This window comes from Podarcis filfolensis, assembly GCF_964270895.1.
Source record: "Podarcis filfolensis genome assembly, chromosome: 17".
NCBI lineage: Eukaryota > Metazoa > Chordata > Lepidosauria > Squamata > Lacertidae > Podarcis > Podarcis filfolensis.
This window is the reverse complement of record NC_139621.1, coordinates 10,944,042-10,965,141: the sequence shown is the minus strand read 5'-3', so window position 1 is coordinate 10,965,141 and position 21,100 is coordinate 10,944,042. Positions and strand designations below refer to the sequence as shown.

The 21,100-nt window shown below is 43.6% G+C and overlaps 1 protein-coding gene across 2 annotated transcripts in view; it reads right to left on the bottom strand.

The window, feature by feature from the left end:
* Positions 1-53: 53 nt before the first annotated feature.
* The window catches only part of CARM1 (coactivator associated arginine methyltransferase 1), a 39,172-nt gene continuing 18,125 nt past the window's right edge, over positions 54-21,100 (bottom strand). The window contains exons 6-17 of one of the 2 annotated variants that reach the window (XM_083593467.1): positions 20,812-20,989; positions 16,464-16,554; positions 16,057-16,138; positions 15,174-15,259; positions 13,327-13,416; positions 11,945-12,082; positions 10,105-10,194; positions 6,957-7,069; positions 5,080-5,157; positions 2,848-2,916; positions 2,079-2,146; positions 54-1,619 (exon numbers count right to left, since the gene is read on the bottom strand). In XM_083593467.1, the coding sequence (XP_083449593.1) occupies positions 2,088-2,146; positions 2,848-2,916; positions 5,080-5,157; positions 6,957-7,069; positions 10,105-10,194; positions 11,945-12,082; positions 13,327-13,416; positions 15,174-15,259; positions 16,057-16,138; positions 16,464-16,554; positions 20,812-20,989 (1,074 nt within the window). In that variant the 3' untranslated portion in view covers positions 54-1,619; positions 2,079-2,087. The remainder of the gene's footprint in view (positions 1,620-2,078; positions 2,147-2,847; positions 2,917-5,079; positions 5,158-6,956; positions 7,070-10,104; positions 10,195-11,944; positions 12,083-13,326; positions 13,417-15,173; positions 15,260-16,056; positions 16,139-16,463; positions 16,555-20,811; positions 20,990-21,100) is intronic. The other variant, XM_083593466.1, reaches the window with a different exon arrangement.

The window sequence follows — 21,100 nt, the reverse complement described above, 5'->3', positions numbered from 1 at the left end:
GTGGAGTCACATCAAAACCTGAGGTGGGGGAAACCAGCCACTATAAACAAGTCTTCAAAACCCTCCCAGTTTTATTCAATAGTCACAAAATCATTGATCAGCCAGACCTAACAATTGACTGTGTAGACCCCACAATTCAGCCACTATGGAGCTTCTGCACAAGACCCCTCCTCCCTCCTCCCCCCCAAATTCAGCCCACCAAGCCCCTGTTGGGAGCCAAAGGAAACTGCCTAAGTAAAACACACTCCCCCCCCTCCATAAAACGGGTCCCTGCCAATTCCTTTCGAACATGCCAACTGGTGGCTCTGAAAGGAACAAAAGAAAGAAAATACCATAAATGGTTACAGGTTACACATACAAAGACTACAAAGGGGCTTCCATAACAGATGCCAGAACCATCTACTCTAAGAGTCCCTGGTGGCTACTGCAGGGAGCAGGCAAGTCTATATACTAAGCCACTTGGCACCCAGTACCCACTGCCTGCCCAGCTGAAGAGAAAAATGGACTAGAGACAGCAGCTGCAACAGCCTAGAAAACAGGGTGGAAATGGAGCCAGAACTGGGCATAGCCGTCAAGATGAGCTGAGCAACAGGAAACTGATACACAAACTGTTCACTTTCAGCCAGCAACCTTTTTTTTCTTTTTGGTACATTCATGTTTTAAATTTTTTTAACCCTTTGATGCTACATCGAGATTCCCCCCCGAGACAGGCAATCATCAGACCGGCTGATAAGATACTCGTGGCACAACAGTCCATCTCATCTCAGATGTTCTTCCGGAAGCCCAAAGATCTACAGCAGTAAGTTGCCAGAACTCCTCACAAAGCCAGCCAGGAGGGCTTGTCGGCCTTCGCTTTTCCCTCGCGGCAGGAAACACTTCCTCCTCCTAAGTCTTAGCAAAGCAATGAACCCGGAGGTTGGGTTGGGTGGAAGAAACCAACGCATAGATGGAAGGATGAGCAGCTGGATTTTCGCCTGTGCCCACTCTACAGCCAGCTGCAGCCCCTTCGTTCAAAACACTGGGAGCAAGGATGAAGGCTCAGGTTACTAGCACTGCTGCTGGGCTGTCCACAGTACTGCTGAGAAGCCCTCTTGCAGCTTTGCTCTACAACCTGTGCCTAATGCTGATCAGTCATGGAAGATTTGAAGAATGATACCACTAGCGACATGATTGGTTGTAAGACACAGTGAGCGCAGGAACTCAGTCATGGTTGAGCAAGTTGAAGTTTCCAACATTTCATAAAAAAGTGTACAAGTCTGCTATCAAAGAACGAGTGGGGGGTGTCTTCTATTGTACAAGGGTCAGAACATCTCTGGCAAGCCTAATTTTTTTTTGGGGGGGGGGGGGAGGCAGGGGGTGGAAGAAATCCAGAGAAGCAATTGCCAAACTGAGGTGCAGAAGGCAGGTGGGCAGGGCGGAATTTTTTCTTCTTCATTTGGTTTCCTGGTGCTGTCAGTTCAGAGGATCAGGGGTGAGGGTCTCTTAGCTCCCATAATGCATTGTGTTGGTTGTGATGGACATGGGAGATGCCATGGAAATGGCCGGGCCTCCCATAGTGAACTGACTGTTGACAGGATAGTGAGCACTCGATGTTCCTCCACTCTGACCACTAGATGAACCTGCAGGAAAAAAAGAAAAAAGTTCAGAAGTCTCATATGTAAGGAATCAAGTCAGGTTTCTAGCAGAAATAGAAATCCTGAGCACTAGACTACTAGCTTTATACAGTGGTACCTCTGGTTGCGAACGGGATCCGTTCCGGAGCCCCGTTCGCAACATGAACAGAACGCAACCCGCGTCTGCGCCTGCGCAGGTCGTGATTCGCTGCTTCTGCGCATGACATCATTTTGAGTGTATGCACATGTGCAAGCAGCGAAACCCGGAAGTAACCCTTTCCGGTACTTCCGTGTCGTCACAGGATGCAACCTGAAAAGATTTAACCTGAAGCAAACGTAACAAGAGGTATGACTGTGTGTATATATATATATATATATGTATGTATGTATACACACTGGGAACCTCTATGAGGGAGCTAAAGCAACTCTAAACTGACAGGTTTCAATATAAATTCAGATTCTTACTTTTGGGCGTTACATGGTCTGCATACATTGTTGAAAAATGAAATTTAACCAGCTTGGGCCACCACACTCTGCAGAAACAAGAGGCAAAGTGATATGGCATGAAATTCTGTAGGCAATAGCTTGCTGAAGTTGATAGGAGACTGAAGCTGTCATGATATAGCCCACTAGCTTCTCGGTCCATGCATCTGAGACGGTGAATGCTTGTTTAGGGAAGCCTCTGTCACAATAAGCCAAGTCAATCTCTTCACCTACCCAATTCAGCTATTAATTCACTCATCACGAAGCAAAGTAATTTGATGCCAAAATGGGATGCTATAAATGTTCAGTGTTCACATTACTGGCATTTTGGGGATATCTAGTTTAAGCTTCAGGGGTGATATAGTATAGTCAAACCTCAGTTCTCTAACAGCTCTGTTCCTGAATGCCGAAAACCCGGAAGTAAATGCTCTGGTTTTCAAACATTTTTCAGAACCCAAACATCCAACATGGCTTCTGCTTGAGTGCAAGAAGCTCTTGCGACCGATCAGAAGCCGTGCCTCGGGTGTCAAATGTTTTGGAAGTCGAACCGTCTTCCTAAACAGATTACGTTCGACAACTGAGGTTTGACTGCATTCCGCAATTAACATGGCAGCATTTGACCTTTCTCATTCCCAATGAAGTACCTGATCCCTTTGTGGCCATACAGCTCAAACCCCCAAAGAAGAGAAGGCTCAACAGAGGCACACACATCCTTTCCCCTCAACTCCAAGAAAGCCCAGACCAGGTTTACCTTGAACAATCCCTGTACTCATGATGGATCCCATCCGGGAATGGGTGTGATTGACAATCCCAGTGTTGGCTGCTCAGGAAGAAATAAAAGGAGGAGGAAAAACACAGACAGGTTCAATCTGCACTAGGCTACTTCACTTTACCTTAACCCCCACCTCCCAAGCTGTAAGCATGCACCACAGATGGACCATTCCCAACAGCATCTGAAAAACAGGCTGTACACATAGTGAATCCCCCTCTCTGACTGCTTCTCCCACTCTGCCTCTGGCTGCTAACTACTAAGCAGAGATAAAACACCTGGACCTCCAAACAAGTATGATCTCAAATTCAGAGGCATTTTGATTCGTGACGCCAGAACTACCCGAGCCTAAGATGCCTTGGACTCAACTTGAGCCACCCCAAACCATAACCAGTTCAAAATGAGTATCTCAATTATCGAGGTCTGAGAGAAGTAGCTTAACTAGATACAAAATAAATGCAGATGTGCCAGTCCCAGAATCCTGCTTCCTGTCTTTCTTGGCCAACCTCTCTAGGGCTGAAGTGGTGAAAAACCTATAATTCACCCACTAGAAAAGTAGGCCAAGAGAGACAGGAAGGGAGATTCTAAGATTGGTTGTTCTGCATTTACTTTGACCCCAAACCACTTCTCTCAGGGCAAAGAAACAGCAAATTTAAATAAAGTGTGCATAGCTATAAATTTCTAAAGTTTCATATTCCAATGATGAACCGGCTGTGACTGACATTTATTCTCATTCATTCTCCCCCTTCCATCACCATTTAGTGTGTAAGCTTCCTGGGGCAGGTACATGCCTATTGCTTAAGTATAATGCCAGCACTTATTTAGCTAAGCCTGCTCACATCTTCTCATAACTTCCTTAGTTCCTTCATATTCAGGGTGACCAAGAAACAAGCCAGGATGGGGTTACAGATGGGAGTAGACACGTTTGCCACAAGGGGCATGGAGTAGTTTTTATCTGTCCAGAATATGCCAATTGGTGTGTTTGCCCATAAAGGTAATCATTTGCCATTCATTCCTATGAGAAAACAAAGTACAGTACTCGGAGCCAAGACTGCAGGGAGGGTAAAGTCTACTATCTACTGATAATGGGTCTCCTGATGCTCAAAAGCAAGGGATCCCACAGAGGACTACATCATGACCATCTCATCAATGATCCCAGGAGTCAACTGTGGCAAGGCTGTTCTGCATTCTGTTTTTATAAGAACATTGACATCCACCTTCAGGGATGTCAGCTTGCCAGTTATGCATGTGTGAATGCACAGAGATCACAACTGGTGGTGAAGGTTGCTTAACTATAACAACTGCTATCAGCCTTCCTTCTTTCCTTCCCCATGCCAGGTGCCTTTTCTTTGTGATTTACACTTGACATCTATGTGGCAGTTGCAAAGTTCCCACCTCACCCTCTTCTGCACATCCCTTGTTAGCTTCTTTTCAAGGGGACACAGAGCAGGCCCCAATTCTCAAGCTAGTTCTCTAACTTGTTCCTGAAACTGGCTCTGCACAGGCCCCCAAACCCATGTGTATGCACGACAGCACAGACTAGGCCTAAAGAATATCAGGTATGGACCCTACTTAATCTCTCTTGTTGCTTCTGCTTTTGGAACCTGGCACAGTTCGAACTATTTGAGCATATAACCCAGCACAGAGAGGGCAACCTTTCTGTTCCATCAGGAATCAAACATGACTGATGAGTTCTGAGGGATAGCAGTGCAGGCAACAGTTATAAGAACAAATAATAATGTTAAATGTCAAGCGTACTCTTCATAGGAATTACACTGTAAGCAAATGAGTTATGATAGTCTTATAAGTTCTATTTAAAACCATTTTGTAAAACTTAAGTGTCTGAACCAGAGAAATACAAATAAACTGGAACTGAACCCAAAATTCTAATTATTCAACCCAACTTCCTAAAACCAGCAGAGACACTCTTCTCCCGCAATTGGGCTTAGTGCACATGGTAAACTCAAGGACAATGAGCAGGAAGATAATTCTGTGGCCAAAGGCATGTATACCCTGTTGAACATTCACAAGCCCAGTACTTGGATGAAGTAGGGCAAAGGATCTCCTCATGACCTCTGAGCCAGGAGTAAAACCCAAAAGATCAGACGCTCAGGAGATCTGAGACCTGGGGCCTTCATATCAGACACTGACTCTCATGTTTCCTAGGATCCTCCCATTTAGATATAATCTGCTCCACATTGCAGATAAACTCACCTAGAGGAATAAGGTTGTTGTGGCCAACATTGGTGCCACCAGCAATCACGCTGCTGAGATCATAGGCTGTGGGCATCCCTGCAGCACGGGGTAGAAGGGAAGAGGGTGAGAAACGAGGAAGGCACTAACCAAGACACACACACCTAGACCTTCAAGCATCCTGCCCAGCACCGTTGTGGCAGGAGAGGCCATTACATGGTAAGTGTTACAGACACATGAGCCTCTCCAAGCCACACACACTGCACCACCCCTCCTCCCATAAGCTGATTTTCAAAAGGGGGCAGGCTGTTCCAGGCAGGGATAGGGTTTTTCATGCAGAAGCTCTCCTGGGCAAACGCTGCAGTGAAGCTGGGCCGTAATCTGGTTCTTACAGAAAAGTAAGAGAGGGGCTTCCTCACTCCACTCCACTCCACGGTACTTGGAAGTTCTCTCTTCCCTTCTATATGTCTGGCTGGGTTGCCTGAGAAAGAGATGCCTTGCCAAGATTGCCTTTGGAGGAGGAAGGAGTTGCTGCTTGAGAACTAGCTGAACAGAAGTGGATGGAATCTGGATCTTCTCTGTCAAGGAAGGCTAGCAGCCTTGTTGGAACCATCTCAGCAGCTGACGGAGGCTACAGCATTTGCTGTGCCTGGGAGAGGGGACATAGGTGTTGGCCAACTCAACTCAGACAGGTACAAAGGGGGTGAACAGCAGTGGCCAGCGGAGAGAAGCCCAATAGGAGAATGGTTGGAGGAAAGGGAAATTTTCTCCCAACAGAAGCTGGGTAGACATCAAACATACACCAGGCTGCTGTACCCCCTGGGACAATAGGAGATTTATATTAATCACACTCCAAGTCCACTCTTCCTTGAAAAAAGCAGCTGACACAGGGCTCCCAGCAATCTCTCATCCACATCTGCTTAGCTTTACCAGTGCTAAAAGGTTACGACATTAGGTGCTCAGCAGAATGAGACACAACATTGAGCAAGCTCCTGAGGGGTTACAAGCAGCTGTCTGCAGGTGACAGCAAGAAACGCGAACAGAAAAATGTCGACAGCACCAGTGCAACAGGTACTCCTCAGTCTCAGTGCTCCAGTCAGCAAATAGTAGTCAACATCAAAACAGTCAACTGGAGAAGGAAAATTTATGTCTGCTGTGTAGTACGAGCATCTTCACATGTGAGCTCGGGGCAAGGAAGCCAGCTTCTTTCTGCTCTGGTATAATCTCCAACAGACTGAGGGTGTACATGCCACACAATGATCTACTGCAGAGCCACCAGCAGGAAGATAAGGGCAGCGGCACGAACACCCCAAGGTTCTTGTAAGGATAGTGATTATATAGAAGTATGATATTCTGCATCACACATGTGCCAACTCTACAGAGAGAGAGAAAGGCAGTTGCCACATCCCAAGAATACTGTTCTAGTTGCAAATGATTTGCTTGATTAATGCTATGGACACAGTGTCATCAATAGGGCTTGCCCTTGGAGGAGAAAATTTGCTCTTCATCACCCCATAGCTACTCAAAATCTAAACTCTGTGACATTAGCTAGAAAATCCTCCCACTTGTTATGCTTGCCTCTGCAGACTGCTCAATTTTGATCACATGGGTCTAAGATGTTCCTATGCTCCGCTGCAGAAAGGACTTTGAACCACCAGGATTGGATGAGATACGGCTGCAAACAAAACCAGATTGCTTGCCGCAGGCCCTCACGTTACTGTATGAGAAAGCTTCACAGCCAAAACCATTCAGTGAACCTTCAAACTGAAGGCAAAGCTCGAGCTCTGTGGCATCCAGCACTCCTGGCTGATGTCCTGACTGTCCAGACCCAAAATGACTGAGGAACATAGATGACCCATCAGCTTTGCCCAGGAGTGACAGTGAAGAAGGTACAGTACCAGCAACAGCCATCCCTGTGCTCATGTTGTAGGCGCCACCTGTGTTCCACATGTTCTCTGAAGGAGAGGTGTAGTGCGAGCCTGGCGGGGGTGAAGGAGTTGTACCTGTGTACCTGGAAGGCAGACACACACACCCTCACTCACACACACAAACACCAGCGCCAACGTCAATAGTCTGGAGATCAAACGCCCCAGTGGCTCATCATTCTAGACATCGTGGGCCATTTCCAACCATCATCCAGAGGAGCAGGAGAGTCTTGTGGCAACTTAAAAGCACAATAAATTTATTGCGGCATAAGCTTTTGTGGAATCCATGAAGTGGGTTACACAAACTGGCATAGAGAGAGAAGCTAATACTGTGGGGCCAAGAGACCACTGAATGAAAGTATATGACATTTCCATATGCGTTCAAATGCATTCTAGGATTTTATAAAAACATCCACCTTTGGTTTAAGAGAAGAACACACACCAAAGCAAAATTCTGCTTTTAGCTTTAAAAAGAGGAGGCAGGGGAATAGCTTACCGAATGTTTATGCAGATATAGAACTGATGTTTCAAGTAGTAAAATACAGAAAATCTCTATCACTCTCTCTCTCTCTCTCTCTCTCTCTCTCTCTCTCTCTCTCTCTCTCACACACACACACACACACATATACACACAAATGTATTGAGCACTGCCCAATAGATAGCCATGACAATCATTCCAAAATGTTCAGTTGCCTATTGCAGCAGTGCTGTTCCTGCTACTTTCACTTTCTTGCAGGGTAGAGCTCGAAGCACTTTGAAAATTTGAACACACACATGGCAGGACACATAAAAAAACCCCAAACCCTCTCTACAATACTGTGTCTCCAAAAAGCTATTGTCGGTAAGAAGTTGGTGCCAGAATTCCTCTGCCACACTTTAATCCAAGGACAGCCCACGAAGTGCCATCCCATCACCCCAAAGCAGTGTGGGTCAGTGATCGGGGATTATAGGAGTTGTAGTTCGACATCATCTGGAAGGCCACAGCTTAGCCACCCTCTCAAACTAAACCAAGTATTCGAGAAGTGGTGGCGATGCATGCTGTACAACACAGAGACTTTGCCATCACATCCCACCAGTAGAAAGCAAGAGCAACTATTCTGCTTGCCACCGTTTTAAGGGCTCCTCTGTCCAAAACGCAAGATGCAGAGAGGCAACTATGTCGCTGGATTTCTAGGGCTCCAGCAGTCACTGGCCAGGAGCAAATGTCTTTAAATATCTGCACACTAAGCTTTCCTCACCCACTCAAGGTAGATCATAACATAAATTAGCAAGATGTTGTTCAAAATAAAAACAAGGACTAACTAGATGTGAATATTTTAAGGCAATAGAATCTGATTTACAACAAACCAGGACCCAAATGAGGAGATGTCCCCCTTCTTCTCATCAAAGAAATTGACTCATGCTTAGATTCCCGAAGTGTGAGCAGTGAAGTAGCCTGGTTTGTGGAAGATGGCAAGTTATTCAAAATCTGGCTGGCCACTGAGAGAAACCCAGATACTGGGTACTGAGATGATTATGTGGGGTAATCCAGAGGGGCTTCTTATACTCTTAGCCTTGCTGAAAGGGCCCACATTCTAGTGGTTCACATTTATTGGGGGGCTCACCTCAGAAGATAAAGGAGGAATAGGAAGGAATATGCATCTTTCTGTCCCCTTGCTTTCCTCTCACCAGCAAAAAGCTATCTGACTATATTAGTAAGAAAGGAATGCGTTTCCCAGGTGGAAAAATCAAAAATGGAAACAGAACTGTTAGATCCCAAAACTAAGATACTTTCAAGAATGTATAACTTGCTGTTAAAATGGAATACGCAGGATGAAACGGTTAAATCTGCTATGATTAAATGGGCACAAGATATTGGTCACAACATTATGTTTGCTGACTGGGAACAGTTGTGGACCACCGGTATGAAATTTACGGCATGTAATGCCTTAAGAGAGAATATTATGAAAATGATTTACAGGTGGTACATGACACCAGTCAAGCTTGCAAAAATTTATCATTTGCCCGATAATAAATGTTGGAAATGTAAAGAAACTGAAGGTACATTCTTTCACCTTTGGTGGACGTGCCCAAAGATTAAGGCTTTCTGGGAGATGATATATAATGAAATGAAGAAGGTATTTAAATATACCTTCCTGAAGAAACCAGAGGCCTTTCTCCTGGGCATAGTCGGCCAATTGGTGCCAAAGAAGGATAGAACTTTCTTTATGTATGCAACAACAGCAGCAAGAATACTTATTGCAAAGTATTGGAAGACACAAGAGTTACCCACCCTGGAAGAGTGGCAGATGAAGGTGACGGATTATATGGAATTGGCGGAAATGATTGGCAGAATCCGAGACCTGGGAGAAGAGTTGGTGGAAGAAGACTGGAAGAAATTTAAAGACTATCTTCAGAAATACTGTAAAATTAATGAATGTTAAAATGATGTTGGATTGAAAATAAGTGGCATTAGCAACAAAGTTAATCAGAATATGCAAAAATGAATTGATAATGGATGAAAATATAGAGTTATAATATGTTAAGATACAGGGTGAAGATAAACGAAAGAGGGTAAGGATTTGCTGATTTGATTATTTAAATGGGAATACAAAAAGGGGAGGTGTGAGGAGGCCAAGGAAATAAGCTAATGAGTTCAAAGTTACAAAGTTCAAAGTCTTTTGTATTTTGTATTTTTATTCTTTTTTCTTTTTCATGTATTTTTCTGTTCTTTTTTTGTATCTTTTTCTTTTTATATGACCTTTTTTCATTTTGTAAACTTATGTTTTTGTAAAACTTCAATAAATATCTTTAAAAAAGAAAGAAAGAAAGAAAGAAAGGAATGTGTTTCTGCTCCTTTCCTACCCCCTTTGCCTGAAATCGCTGTGTGTCTTTCCAACCCAGCCCCCGATCCCTCCCAACACAGGTCATGAAAGCAAAACGATTCAATCAGGAAGAGTTAGCTTGCTTCCCCTGCCAGTCTGCCCAGTGAAGACTTGCTTTTGAGTTAGGCAGAAGTAGTTCCCTGAAAAGCGGTTCCTCAAACACACTGCATCCTCACTCACACAAGCACACATTTAAAAAAGCAACAACTTTATTATAGAGGTGGGAAAAAACCCTTGTAAGATTCACCGTGACATACCTGAAAAATGGGTTTTTCAGGTCAAGGAGGTTGCTGGACTTGGAGCCTGTCTGATCAACTTGAGCAACAATACTGATGTCGTAACTTTGTCTGAAAGAGAAGGGGAAGAGATACTAGTAAAGGAGTCCCCAGTCCCTTCTGACAATTCAGCAGGGCCATTTCTAATGGAGACCAGGACTCTGCAGGAGGGTGAGAGAATCTTGCTTATTGGGAAAGGAGATGGAGACACCGGCAAGAAGTCCGGCAACATACACTTCCCAAGTGTTGCAGAAAGCTTCAAAGCTCAAACAAAGCCAGCTCCCCTTCTGTGCTACCAGTTCTACCTGGACGGGGGATATCTTAATTTATTGATCTTTAGCCTACTTTTCAACAGTTGTTCCTTAAGCGGGTTAGAGCTAAAGTATAACAGTGTAAATAAAATTAGAGTGACAATGATAAAACATTAAAAACATTAAAAACAACATCTTGGCAGCAGTTTGCCTGAAGAGAAATGTTTTAATAGCTCATTTAAGAGGGCCTGTTTCCTGGATATATCACACGGAAGTGATTTCAGAACTTGGGGGACCATCACAAAAAAGGATAATTTGGGGGCAGCCACCAGCATGAATGGATCCATAAGCCTCTTCATTTTAACTGAAGGCCTCCCTGATTCTATACTTTCAGAAGTCTTTGCAATGGCAATAAGCCAGCAGACACGAAGGAGTGTAACTGGACTCAGATAAGGCCTAAAACTCAGGCTCTTTCATAGTGTGAGTCACAGGAGAAGTTGGGACAAATCCCAAAATGTCAGGAGTGCAATGGGCTTGCTCATACTGCTGGGTTCTACGAAGCAGAGTGAAACACCAAAATGACAGCTGTGACCGAAGTGAGCTGTGCAAAGGAAAGACAGGCAAATATTGCTCACAAGACCTTTCTGAAGTGCAAAAAAACAGCTAGCAGCCAAGAAGGCTGAGCTTGGATTCAAGTTACACAAGCCCAGAAGTAAGTTGCATCTTCCTGTTGGGAAAGTAACTATTATCCCTATTTATTGATGAGAAGGTAACAACCAGGTTGAATTTGATTTAAATCAAATTGATTTAAATAACTATTTAAATCACTAGTCAGTAAGACTTGATTTAAATCATTTTTTACAGAAAGACTCATTCTTGTTGGTAAATCTTAATATTTACAACCAGATGAAGGTTTCATTTTTGGAATAAAAAATTTTCAGACTAAAAAAACTTAAAAAAATAGTTTTTACAGTTATATCAAAAATCACTGATTTGGTTATACTAGTATAAATACATAGACAGATAATTATGAAATTATTGTGAAGTTTAATAACTTAACTGTTTATATTTGGACAACTTTTCTGCTTTACGTTAAACAATTTATTTAACTAAAATAGTAACATTATAGCATACGTATCCATGTTTGTTAACTGATGTAGTTAAACAAAAAATTTTAAAAAACCGAGACTGAATTTTAGCACACATGAAAAACTTAAAACAAATCCTTATTTCCTGATGAATAGCCTTTGGGCTATAATGTAACTTAAATAGAAAACTAGCCTTAGAAATATTTTTCCTCCAAAAGCATTTTATTTTAAAAATTCGATATAAATCAAAAAATCTGATTTATATAAAAACAAAATCTGATTTTTTTAATTTTATTTTTTAAATCATCATTTTTCCCCCACCCTGGTAACAACTTAATCAGCCTGGCACATAGCTTTGAACTCATCTTTCTCTGGTTCAAGTCCAGCACACAACACCCTAGACGACACTGCCACTGCAGAATCTGACCTAGCTGCAAGAGAGCTTGTTTTTCCATGCGGCTGAGCTGGCCCCTCTCAGCTTACCTCTTGTTTGCGATGAGCAGGCATGTCCCTGAGAGGGTGTCACCAGCCTTAGCAAAAAGTGGAGACTGAAAGAGGCACCGAACTTGGTACCAGTGGGTTAGAGGCTCTGTTGGAGCGGTTGAAAGCCAAACGGTCATTCTAGCGGAAGGAGAGAGGCAAGGGAGTCATGTTTAGACACAAGGACTTGAGCTTTCACAAATCCACATCCTACCCCTCTCAGATTGCTCTGTTTCCCAACTGTCAGCATATCCCCAGCTGCAAAGTAGCTGCACTCAGGCCTGGCTTGTCATATACCAATCTGTTTTCACTCTCCACAGAGAAACCAAGGCTCCTGTTTTTCCTCTTCCAAGTCAGTCCCTCTTGAAAGTTCAGTTTCGTGGCAGGTGCGCATTTTGGAAGCACCTGTCAATACTTTCCTGCTTGATCTTGCTTTTAATGGTTAGTACAGTCCTTTTAGTCAACTTTTATTAGTGCTTAAATTAATTTTAAATTGATTAAATTTTAACCAGCTGAAGCTTCACTTGATTAATGAGGGCCAACTTTAATTAGAAAGGCCACAATTAATAGAAGACTTGTTACTTTTTGAGGATATTTTGGTTCTGTTATGTTAGCAGAAACAGGAAACTGAAGATATGCTTTCCTTCTAATCATTATAGTCACTTTTGTGGACTAGTGGTTGTTGAAAACAACAATTCTCAAAGCACTATAAAATTCAATCACAAAACACACGAAGTAAATACAGCTAAAACACTATAAAAATAGTGTAATAAGAGAGTATCTCCTCCAAAACACCCAACAGAACAGGGCCACCTTAGTCTGCTTGCAGAACAGTGACACAGCAAGACAAGCAGATATCCCAAGGGAGTTCTTTCTAGTGCTTTGAGACAATTACAGAAACAATTTAGCTATGTTTTGAAACTAATATGGCATCCATAAAAGGTAGTCGCTGCAATAGGACCTCATTAGATAATCTCAAAATCTCACATGGGAGGCAGCATTCTCCCAAGATAGCCAGGGTTTTAAAAATTAAAGAGCTTTAAAACCAACCAGTACCGTAATTGGACTTGGAATTAAATAAAGAAACAAAATCAGAATTGGCAAGCAAGCGTTTGCTCTATCAAACTGTGCAGCCAAGAGTAAATCTAGCGTTGTGAAGAAATGCAAGCTTCCATTTAATATCCCGAGGGCTGTTTTTTTCTAAATATGTTTCCCTGCTGCCAAGTTAAACAAACATATTTACATTCATCTACCGAAGGACACAAGTCAAAAGATAATTTAATTTGAACTTGCCAGTTTACTGCAGTGTAGGAGTGATAATCAGTTATCTGTTTTATAAAATCCAAGTTCTGATGGGAGGAAAGAGCACTTTTGCCACCACTTACATTGAACCGATGAAGGCTACATCAAACCAGAAAGCCAACCCATGGACTAGACCTGAATGCAGCATGTGGAATTTGAACGGGATTTCTATCCTGGAAAACAAGAGGAGATGCCACATGAATTCACCCTCTCCCTTGCAGTCACATGGTTTCTTCTTAGTCAGCACAAAGTAAAAGGTAAAGGTAAAGGACCCCTGGACGGTTAAGTCCAGTCAAAGGTGACTATGGAGTTGCGATGCTCATCTCGCTTTTCAGGCAGAGGGAGCCGGCATTTGTCCACAGACAGCTTTCCAAGTCATGTGGCCAGCATGACTAAACTGCTTCTGGTGCAATGGAACACTGTGACAGAAGCCAGAGCGCATGGAAACGCTGTTTATCTTCCCACCACAGTGGTACCTATTTATCTACTTGCACTGGCGTGCTTTTGAACTGCTAGGTTGGCAGGAGTTGGGACAGAGCAACAGGAGCTCGCCCCGTCGCAGGGATTCGAACTCCCGACCTTCTGATCATCAAGCCCAAGAGGCTCAGTGGTTTAGACCACAGCGCCACCCACATGCATGCATGTATGTATGTAGCTGGAGATCTGAGACAGCCTCTGTCTCATATAGAGGCCATCTAAGATCTTCCTTTAAGTTGGGTCTTATCAGGCTGTGGCTCCCACTTTCTCCAGCTGTACTAATCAATAGCGTGTGGCTGCTTTCTTAAGGGTACTGTTTTTTGCTTTTTTCATTCTAACCTGAATATAAATTTTGGACATTCACATTTTCAGAAGGTCAAAAGATAAGAACCACCTCGCTGATACAGACTGGAGACATGCAAGAACTATGCATAGTCATTCTACACTAGACGATTGTATCTTGTCATTGCTCAACAGCCTTCTTCTGGAAACAAGCCCAACCTGGATGTGGGTGGGAAATAGTTAAGACAAGACTCCATTGACTTGAGGAAGGTTTTTTTACTTTGTTTTTTTGTATAGGAAGTGGCAAAACAAGAGACTCCCCGTGAGACAGTACCAGAATTAAGACCAGAGGCCCTGCTCTCTAACCATCTTGTAAGACTGGTTAGACTGTTGGAAACCAGAGACTGAGAGTTCTCCATGTTTGAAACTCCCAGAGAAATATGTATGGCTTTGTCACTGCTGATTTTTAGGAAAACTCTGAAGAGATTTTTATTCTAATCCGTGTCTGATCTACTTACTATGCTAGAAGAATTTTAGCTGCTGGTGGTTTTAAGTTAATGATTAAACTGTTGTTATTTTGATTTATTTTAAAACCTTACTTAAAATTCCCTTCGTTGGACAGTGTGCCCTCAAAAACAGGTTGTAATTTTTTGAATGAACCATAAATAGCCTCAGCAGACATGGCCTGAAACCTCAACAAGCAGAGTGATGGATGGTAGAAAACACAAAGAACAGGAAGTCAACTCGAACAGTTCTTAAACGTTGGCCCTCTTGATTTTGGAATTCTTATACCATCTCAGCCCATTTTTGTTTATCCTGACCCCTGAGTCTGAGGTCTCCTGCAAGCAAAGCAGGCATCAAGCCACCAGTCTGTTTCTAGCGAACCTTAATTGGTTAAAGGATCAAGGGAAGAAGACTGGGCTCCTATGCAGAACCAAAATATGGCTCAGGAAAGACTGCCAGGCTACTTTCATCTGGCTCTGCCACACAACAGTAACAATACACTCATGAAGACTCATACACTGGCATGTACTGCAGACACAATTTCTTTTTCTCTTTTCTTTTTTAAGGACAGAAACAGTATAACTTTGGCTTCTCCCAACCCTGTATAACAGACAGCTGGGAGCCAGACTGGATTATCCCTCTGTCTCCTATAAAGGGGATAACATACCTGTGCAAATCCGCTTCTTTGGCGTCTAAGAAGTTCACTGTGTATTTAACAGATTTGGCCATTAGAATCCTGATATCAAAGGTGTCCTTGGGAAGAGAAGCACATAAATGAAAACTTCTGGTTGGGTCAGGAAGTGGAAAAGTACAAGTCCGAGCTGCTCTCCACTCACTTCCACTCCCAGACAAATGTAAAGAAGACAGACAACATACTAACTTACTCTGAGGGCCAGAAGATGCTTGTGAATATTATGCCATACAACAGAACAATGCCTTTCTTCCCTGCCACCCTAAGAGGTAAGCAGAGATGAGCATCATGGTTGCCAGCCTTGCTCTGGTCCATGCAAAACAGTGGCATGAACTGCTTCCTTCAGATGGCAATACCAGTTCCCTGGTGTTTACTTGCTCCATTTGAAGAAGTCAGACCTGGGAGAAGTTACAGGCCACCCAATCTCAGCTTTGTTTAAATGTGTCCAACAGCAAAGGCATAAAACTGATGGCTCTCTATGTAAGAAAAATGCTCATGTCAGGTGCACTATGGTTTTCAAAATTGAAGTATAACAGGTGTTCAAGCCATCAAGAGGAGGGTGGAAGCTTGCGGCTTCTCATCAACTGGGCTGATTACTGGTTGTGTTACTTGTGAGCAAGTAACCAAGCTAGCACATGGTATTAGTCTCTAATGAACACACACAGGCTTTGGTGATTAGACTCCAAAAGCTGGAGTCTTTCTCCCCCCAATTTCTTCTGACAGAAGCTCCCTTAGGAAGGCTCCGAGGACCAGAGACAGCTTTCTTTCAATCACATTTCATCCTTTCCCCTCACCATGTTCCCACCATCAGGAAGAATGTCAACTTTTGCCATATGTCAGCGTTATAGGACAGACTTACCACAACAGGCTGCCTGAAATATTCATCTACTGCTGCACCCCGAAGTGCTGACAAGTCTACCCCATGGAAGGATGGCTGATACCTGCAAGACAAAACACAGCAGGCTGGGTGACTAGGGAGGGTCTGGGTATCCAAGGATGCACCAATGTGAGGTTCCAAATATCAGTCTCCTCCCAAAGAACCTATACTGGAAAGATAGCAGTTACACTGCAGAGGACCATGGAGGTTCTTCACTGCTATCTAGAAGACTAGGAAAGATGGGACTGCTAAGGTTTACCCAAACCTGAGTCTGTCTGGCACAGATCAACACTGCAGTTTGTTACATGAGCAGCTAGTTTTCTGTTGGATAAACTGCAGCAGTTGTGGAACTGGGCTGAGAGCATTGCTTCCTAGGAAAAGTGGCTTACCAAAAGTTAGCTTTTGTGAATTGTTCCATGTAGAGCTGCTCATCTGTGAATGGTGCTAAGTGGACATCCCCAATGGTTGGAAACATATTCCCTGAAATTGAATGGAAGATGGACATAGTTTATTTATTTACAGAAATATACTTATGGTCCCCTTCCAATTTTAACAAAGAAAAACCCCAAGGTGGATAACTTCAGGATTTGGAGGAGGAGGGATCTGGAAAAAAATTAACGAACAGGTTAAAAATCAGACAGAATGGCAGCTAGGATTGATCAGGTTAAAAAGAAATTGGGAAGACAGTAAAATAAAAACAAGTTAAAAGAGATAGGAGCAGCAGGTAAAAGTAGAGTGAGATTTACAAAACAAAACTGTCATTAATAATAAATCTGTTCTTGATTTATTTAATCAAATCTTGATTTATTTAAACTGGCATCATGAATGCCTTCAAACCACTAATTTCCTAAACACTGCTGCACCTTGAGTCACTGCCACAAGGATTTGAAGGAAATCAACAGCACCTCAGCCAAAACCTTCCCACAGAATTGACCAAGTTCAATCCTGACCATTGCCTCACTGTATCACCTCACCAGGAGCCCACTGAAGATGTGTCTGTTTCAAATGATGGCGGTTGTTCCTCACGGTGCATTTATTATTCACTTTCCGCATAGCTTCTCCTCTTTAAAACTGGTTTTTATTTGATCTACTGTTTTTATGGGGAATGCTACCATTGTCAGCATCATCCTTCGGCCTCTACCAAGCTTCTGATGAACACCAGCAATGATGCCTTGCTAATTATAGAACCAATAGAGGGAGCGTCTCTATAAATCAAGGCGTGACCACTTTTAATTGTTCTACTATTATAAAGCATGACAATTTTGCAATTCCTTCCAGTAGCAAAATTGGCTGGTTGAGTGCAGATCAGTCTGGAAGCAAAATGGGGTCATCCAAGAAAAAGGCAGTGGATACAATACACCTGAGCGACTTAATTTGTAAATTTAACAAAAATAATTTTTTTAAGTCAAAGTGCACAACAAGCACCTGTGAGCCTCTGGGACCGATGGCTTAGAGGTAAGAAAATAGTAACTCATTATCTGAAGAGTGAACTTCCAGATTTGCACTGAACAGCAACAAGACGTCCTGGTCTTTGTTGCTTTTTAGGGAGCAGGGTGGAAGGACCACGACTATGTAAATAACCTGGATTTTGCCATTTTGAACAAGAAATGGAGCAGGCTGAGTGCTTATCAATGCAGTCTATGACTGAGAGCAGTTATGGTGCCCACCACAAAAAAGAGAGGGGAGAAAATGGCTGGTGGATTGGAAACATCTGAAACACAGAATGTTAGGATGTCAACTGAGTAAAAAGAGAGGAAAATGGAAGGAAGAAGAGAGAGAGGAAACTGGCCTGCTGAAGCTCACTGGACAGAGGTAGTGTTGGGAGCAGGGGGCACCCATTGGTGCTGTGCGGTTAATGGAACTCCTCTCCCTGTCTATATGGGGACATTTCAGAAGGAAGGAATGGAGAAAGCCTTTTCCCTTTCACTCTCTCCAGAGCCACTGCCACCCCAGCTAATACAACTCAGATGCTCAGGTTTAGAACAGGAAGCTAGCCATGAACCTAACCCCTCTATAGTGCTACAGAGAACCAACACTAGGAGGCTCCTACTTAAGGCTGGCTGGACCCTGAACTGCAGTGTTTGAGGGCAGGGGTGGGCAGAAGATCGCTGGGTGATTTGCAATTAGATTGGCAAGCGTTCCTGACTCCCCGTTGTTTTACCTTACCAGTGGCCAAAATTAAGAACGCTAAACTGGAGTAACTTTTGTGCTAAATTACCAAGAGGTCAGTTTAGTTCAGGTATTGGAGAGGGGGGTGGTATTGTTATTGTTTGTTACTAGGTTATGTATTTTTGTGTTTTTAATTCTAAGCCTCCCTGTGATCCTCAGATGAAGGGTAGTATAGAAATTTAAATAATAATAATAATTAATAAAAATACTGAAAACGAATTCCCCGGATCTGAATGTGCTCAGATGAATCTTGTTGTTCAAATCTAACAGCATGTCTTTTGTATCTAGCTCGAATGGACAAACTTCGGGAATCAAGTAAAAAACCCACAAAGTAGATCTGTCAAACCCGAAGTCTGCCCACGCTTGATCTAGGGCAGTGGTTCTCAATTGTGGATTCCCCGTTTTTCAAAAGCTAAGTTTTTGAAAATTCTCCTATCTCTATGGTAGTTTTTGTTTTGTGAATGGTGCCACAGACTCCCTGGGTGGGTTACACGGACCGCCCCCCCGGCATTCACAGCAGGGACCACCAATTGGGAACAACTGCTCTAGGGCACATATGGGAAACCCATGCAGCCTGCAGCCCAGAGGCTCCCTCTTCACTGCCCAGCAGTTGACTGGTGCCAAAGAGCACTTTGCTCAGCATGCTGCTTTGCGTGTAAGTCAGTGGGGGGGGGCACATAGGAATGCTGAGATCGCCTTGCACACTGCACTCCTGCTCCACTGGCCAGCTGCTTGAGGAAGCACACCAAATGGAAAACTCCTCACACAATGGGATCTCAACATGCTGGGAGGAAAGATTTAAACCTCCCTCCTCCCACCCTGATGCTCTGAGAATAGGGTGAGGGAAAGGGGAGAGAGAGTGCACAAGAGAAGGGAAAGCTGTGCCTGCTTTAGGGAAGATTGGATCCAAGCCCCACTTATCACTGGCTCCAGCCCCGCATTCCACATGGCCCTCAGGATCAAAAAAGGGAAGAGTAATATACTGCAACACCTTCTTGCAGGTTCCACGAGTTCCTTATAGGATTGAATTATGATATGTCTTATTTGGGGGGGGGGGTCTTTTTTTTTAGCTCAGGTGTATAAGTTAGCTGAATGTTAAAAACACCAGATGACAAAGGGTGAGTTTGAGCAGTTTAGGAATTTGGATACAGAAATGAAGGCCCTTTGCTTCTGGCTACTTAGATGTTGTCGTTTTTGGAAGTTGAAAGAATCCCCAAAATGCATGTTTACGTTGCTAGGGGGCGCCCCTTGTTGGTTTCGAACATTGTGTAGGATCAAACTTGCTAAGTTAAAACGTTTCCATCTTACTCAATGAAGAGAGAATTGTGGGCGACTTACCTAGTGAACGCTCCGTTGTGCTACTGAAGCCTGCTTGGAGAGGGAAGAGCTGCATCGGCATAGCGGAGCCTGCCGCTTGCTTCCCTTTAGTCTGGTGGGGCAAAGTGGAGGAAGTTGGGCTTGGCGGATGTGTGCCGTTAGGCATCATCCAAACCAAATTCCTCTTCCTCAAGATGGATTGGGGTTGGGGGGAAACTCCCTCCCCCCCCCCCCAAGCACACATTCCCTCCCATATACACACACGCTGTAGAGAAGTTTCAGGTCTCAATGTGCACCTTGCTGTACTCCCTGCAGTCCACTAAAGCCAATCCACTACATTACGGGAAGGGTAGGGCTTCAACATCCCTCCACCCTGCAATGCATGGAACTGGATGCACACTATGATATCAGAACTTTAAAAAGCTTAGAAATTACAACAAAGGATCAAGTTTTCGTAAAATAAGCTTTGCAAGGGACCGGTTGTGAGAATGAAGGGATTTGAGGCTTTGCATGCAAGTTTTATTTTTGCTGAATTCTGTCCTGCCCTTAAACAACTACGGTAGGTATCTTATTAAATACTGACTTAACACCACTGACGCCAGATTCACTGCTGCCCCAGCCTGCAAAACAAGTGAATCAGGGCTGAAAGACTAACAGAAAAGACTTGAGTGCATGAGCCTATGCTGTAAGTGAGCACCACATGCAAGATGGCAGAACATGTTTAGTGCTTACAAACCGCAGAAATTAAGACAGGTGCCTTAACCTGCCAGTTTTTATGCTTTCTGCTGAATGAATTTGGAGCAGCTTTCTCTTAAACCAAAGGCTTTTTGATCAGAGCCCCTGCTATAAACACTGCCATACAGAAGCTTCGCATGGCTTCCTAATCCTTCACCCTTTGGCCCACCTCTACTTTATACTAGCATCAAAAGGTGAGTGAACCCCTGTTTAAACCATGAACAGGAAACCAGGTCGTCCCCAACTCTTCTTTCACAAGCATCTAAGGCAGACAGAGGAGAGTCACATTGAGCAATACAGAGTAGGGTCACCTCCTGCAGCCTGCAAAATTATTGCCGTATTAAAATGCACTCTCTTCATATTAAAATATTATTCTGCAGGTACTTGTAGCACCACTTGCTTATTGAGTAACCCAGTGCCATTTTGGCTTAGTGTGCCAGAAGAAGCCTTGACAAAAGCTCTTCTGCCCACCCAAGCCCCATCACTGCACCACTGGCGCAAGAGGAAGTCACTTACCACTGGGCTTTAAATACTTCTTGGCATGCAGATAGCTCTCCAGCATACGTTCATTGAACAGCATGTACCCCATTGGCTCAGAGATAATGATGTCCACCTGTTCTGGAAGGGAGACCTCCTCTACCTTCCCAGGAATGACCACAATCCGGTCAGTGAGGTTATTACTCTTTACTAAAACCTGTTCAGGAGGAAATGATGGGAGGAAATCAGGAAGAGACCAATCACTCACAAAAATTCCCCACCTGTTTGGTCCTTAGATATCTGTTGTGAGAAAGGGGTGGATACTTTT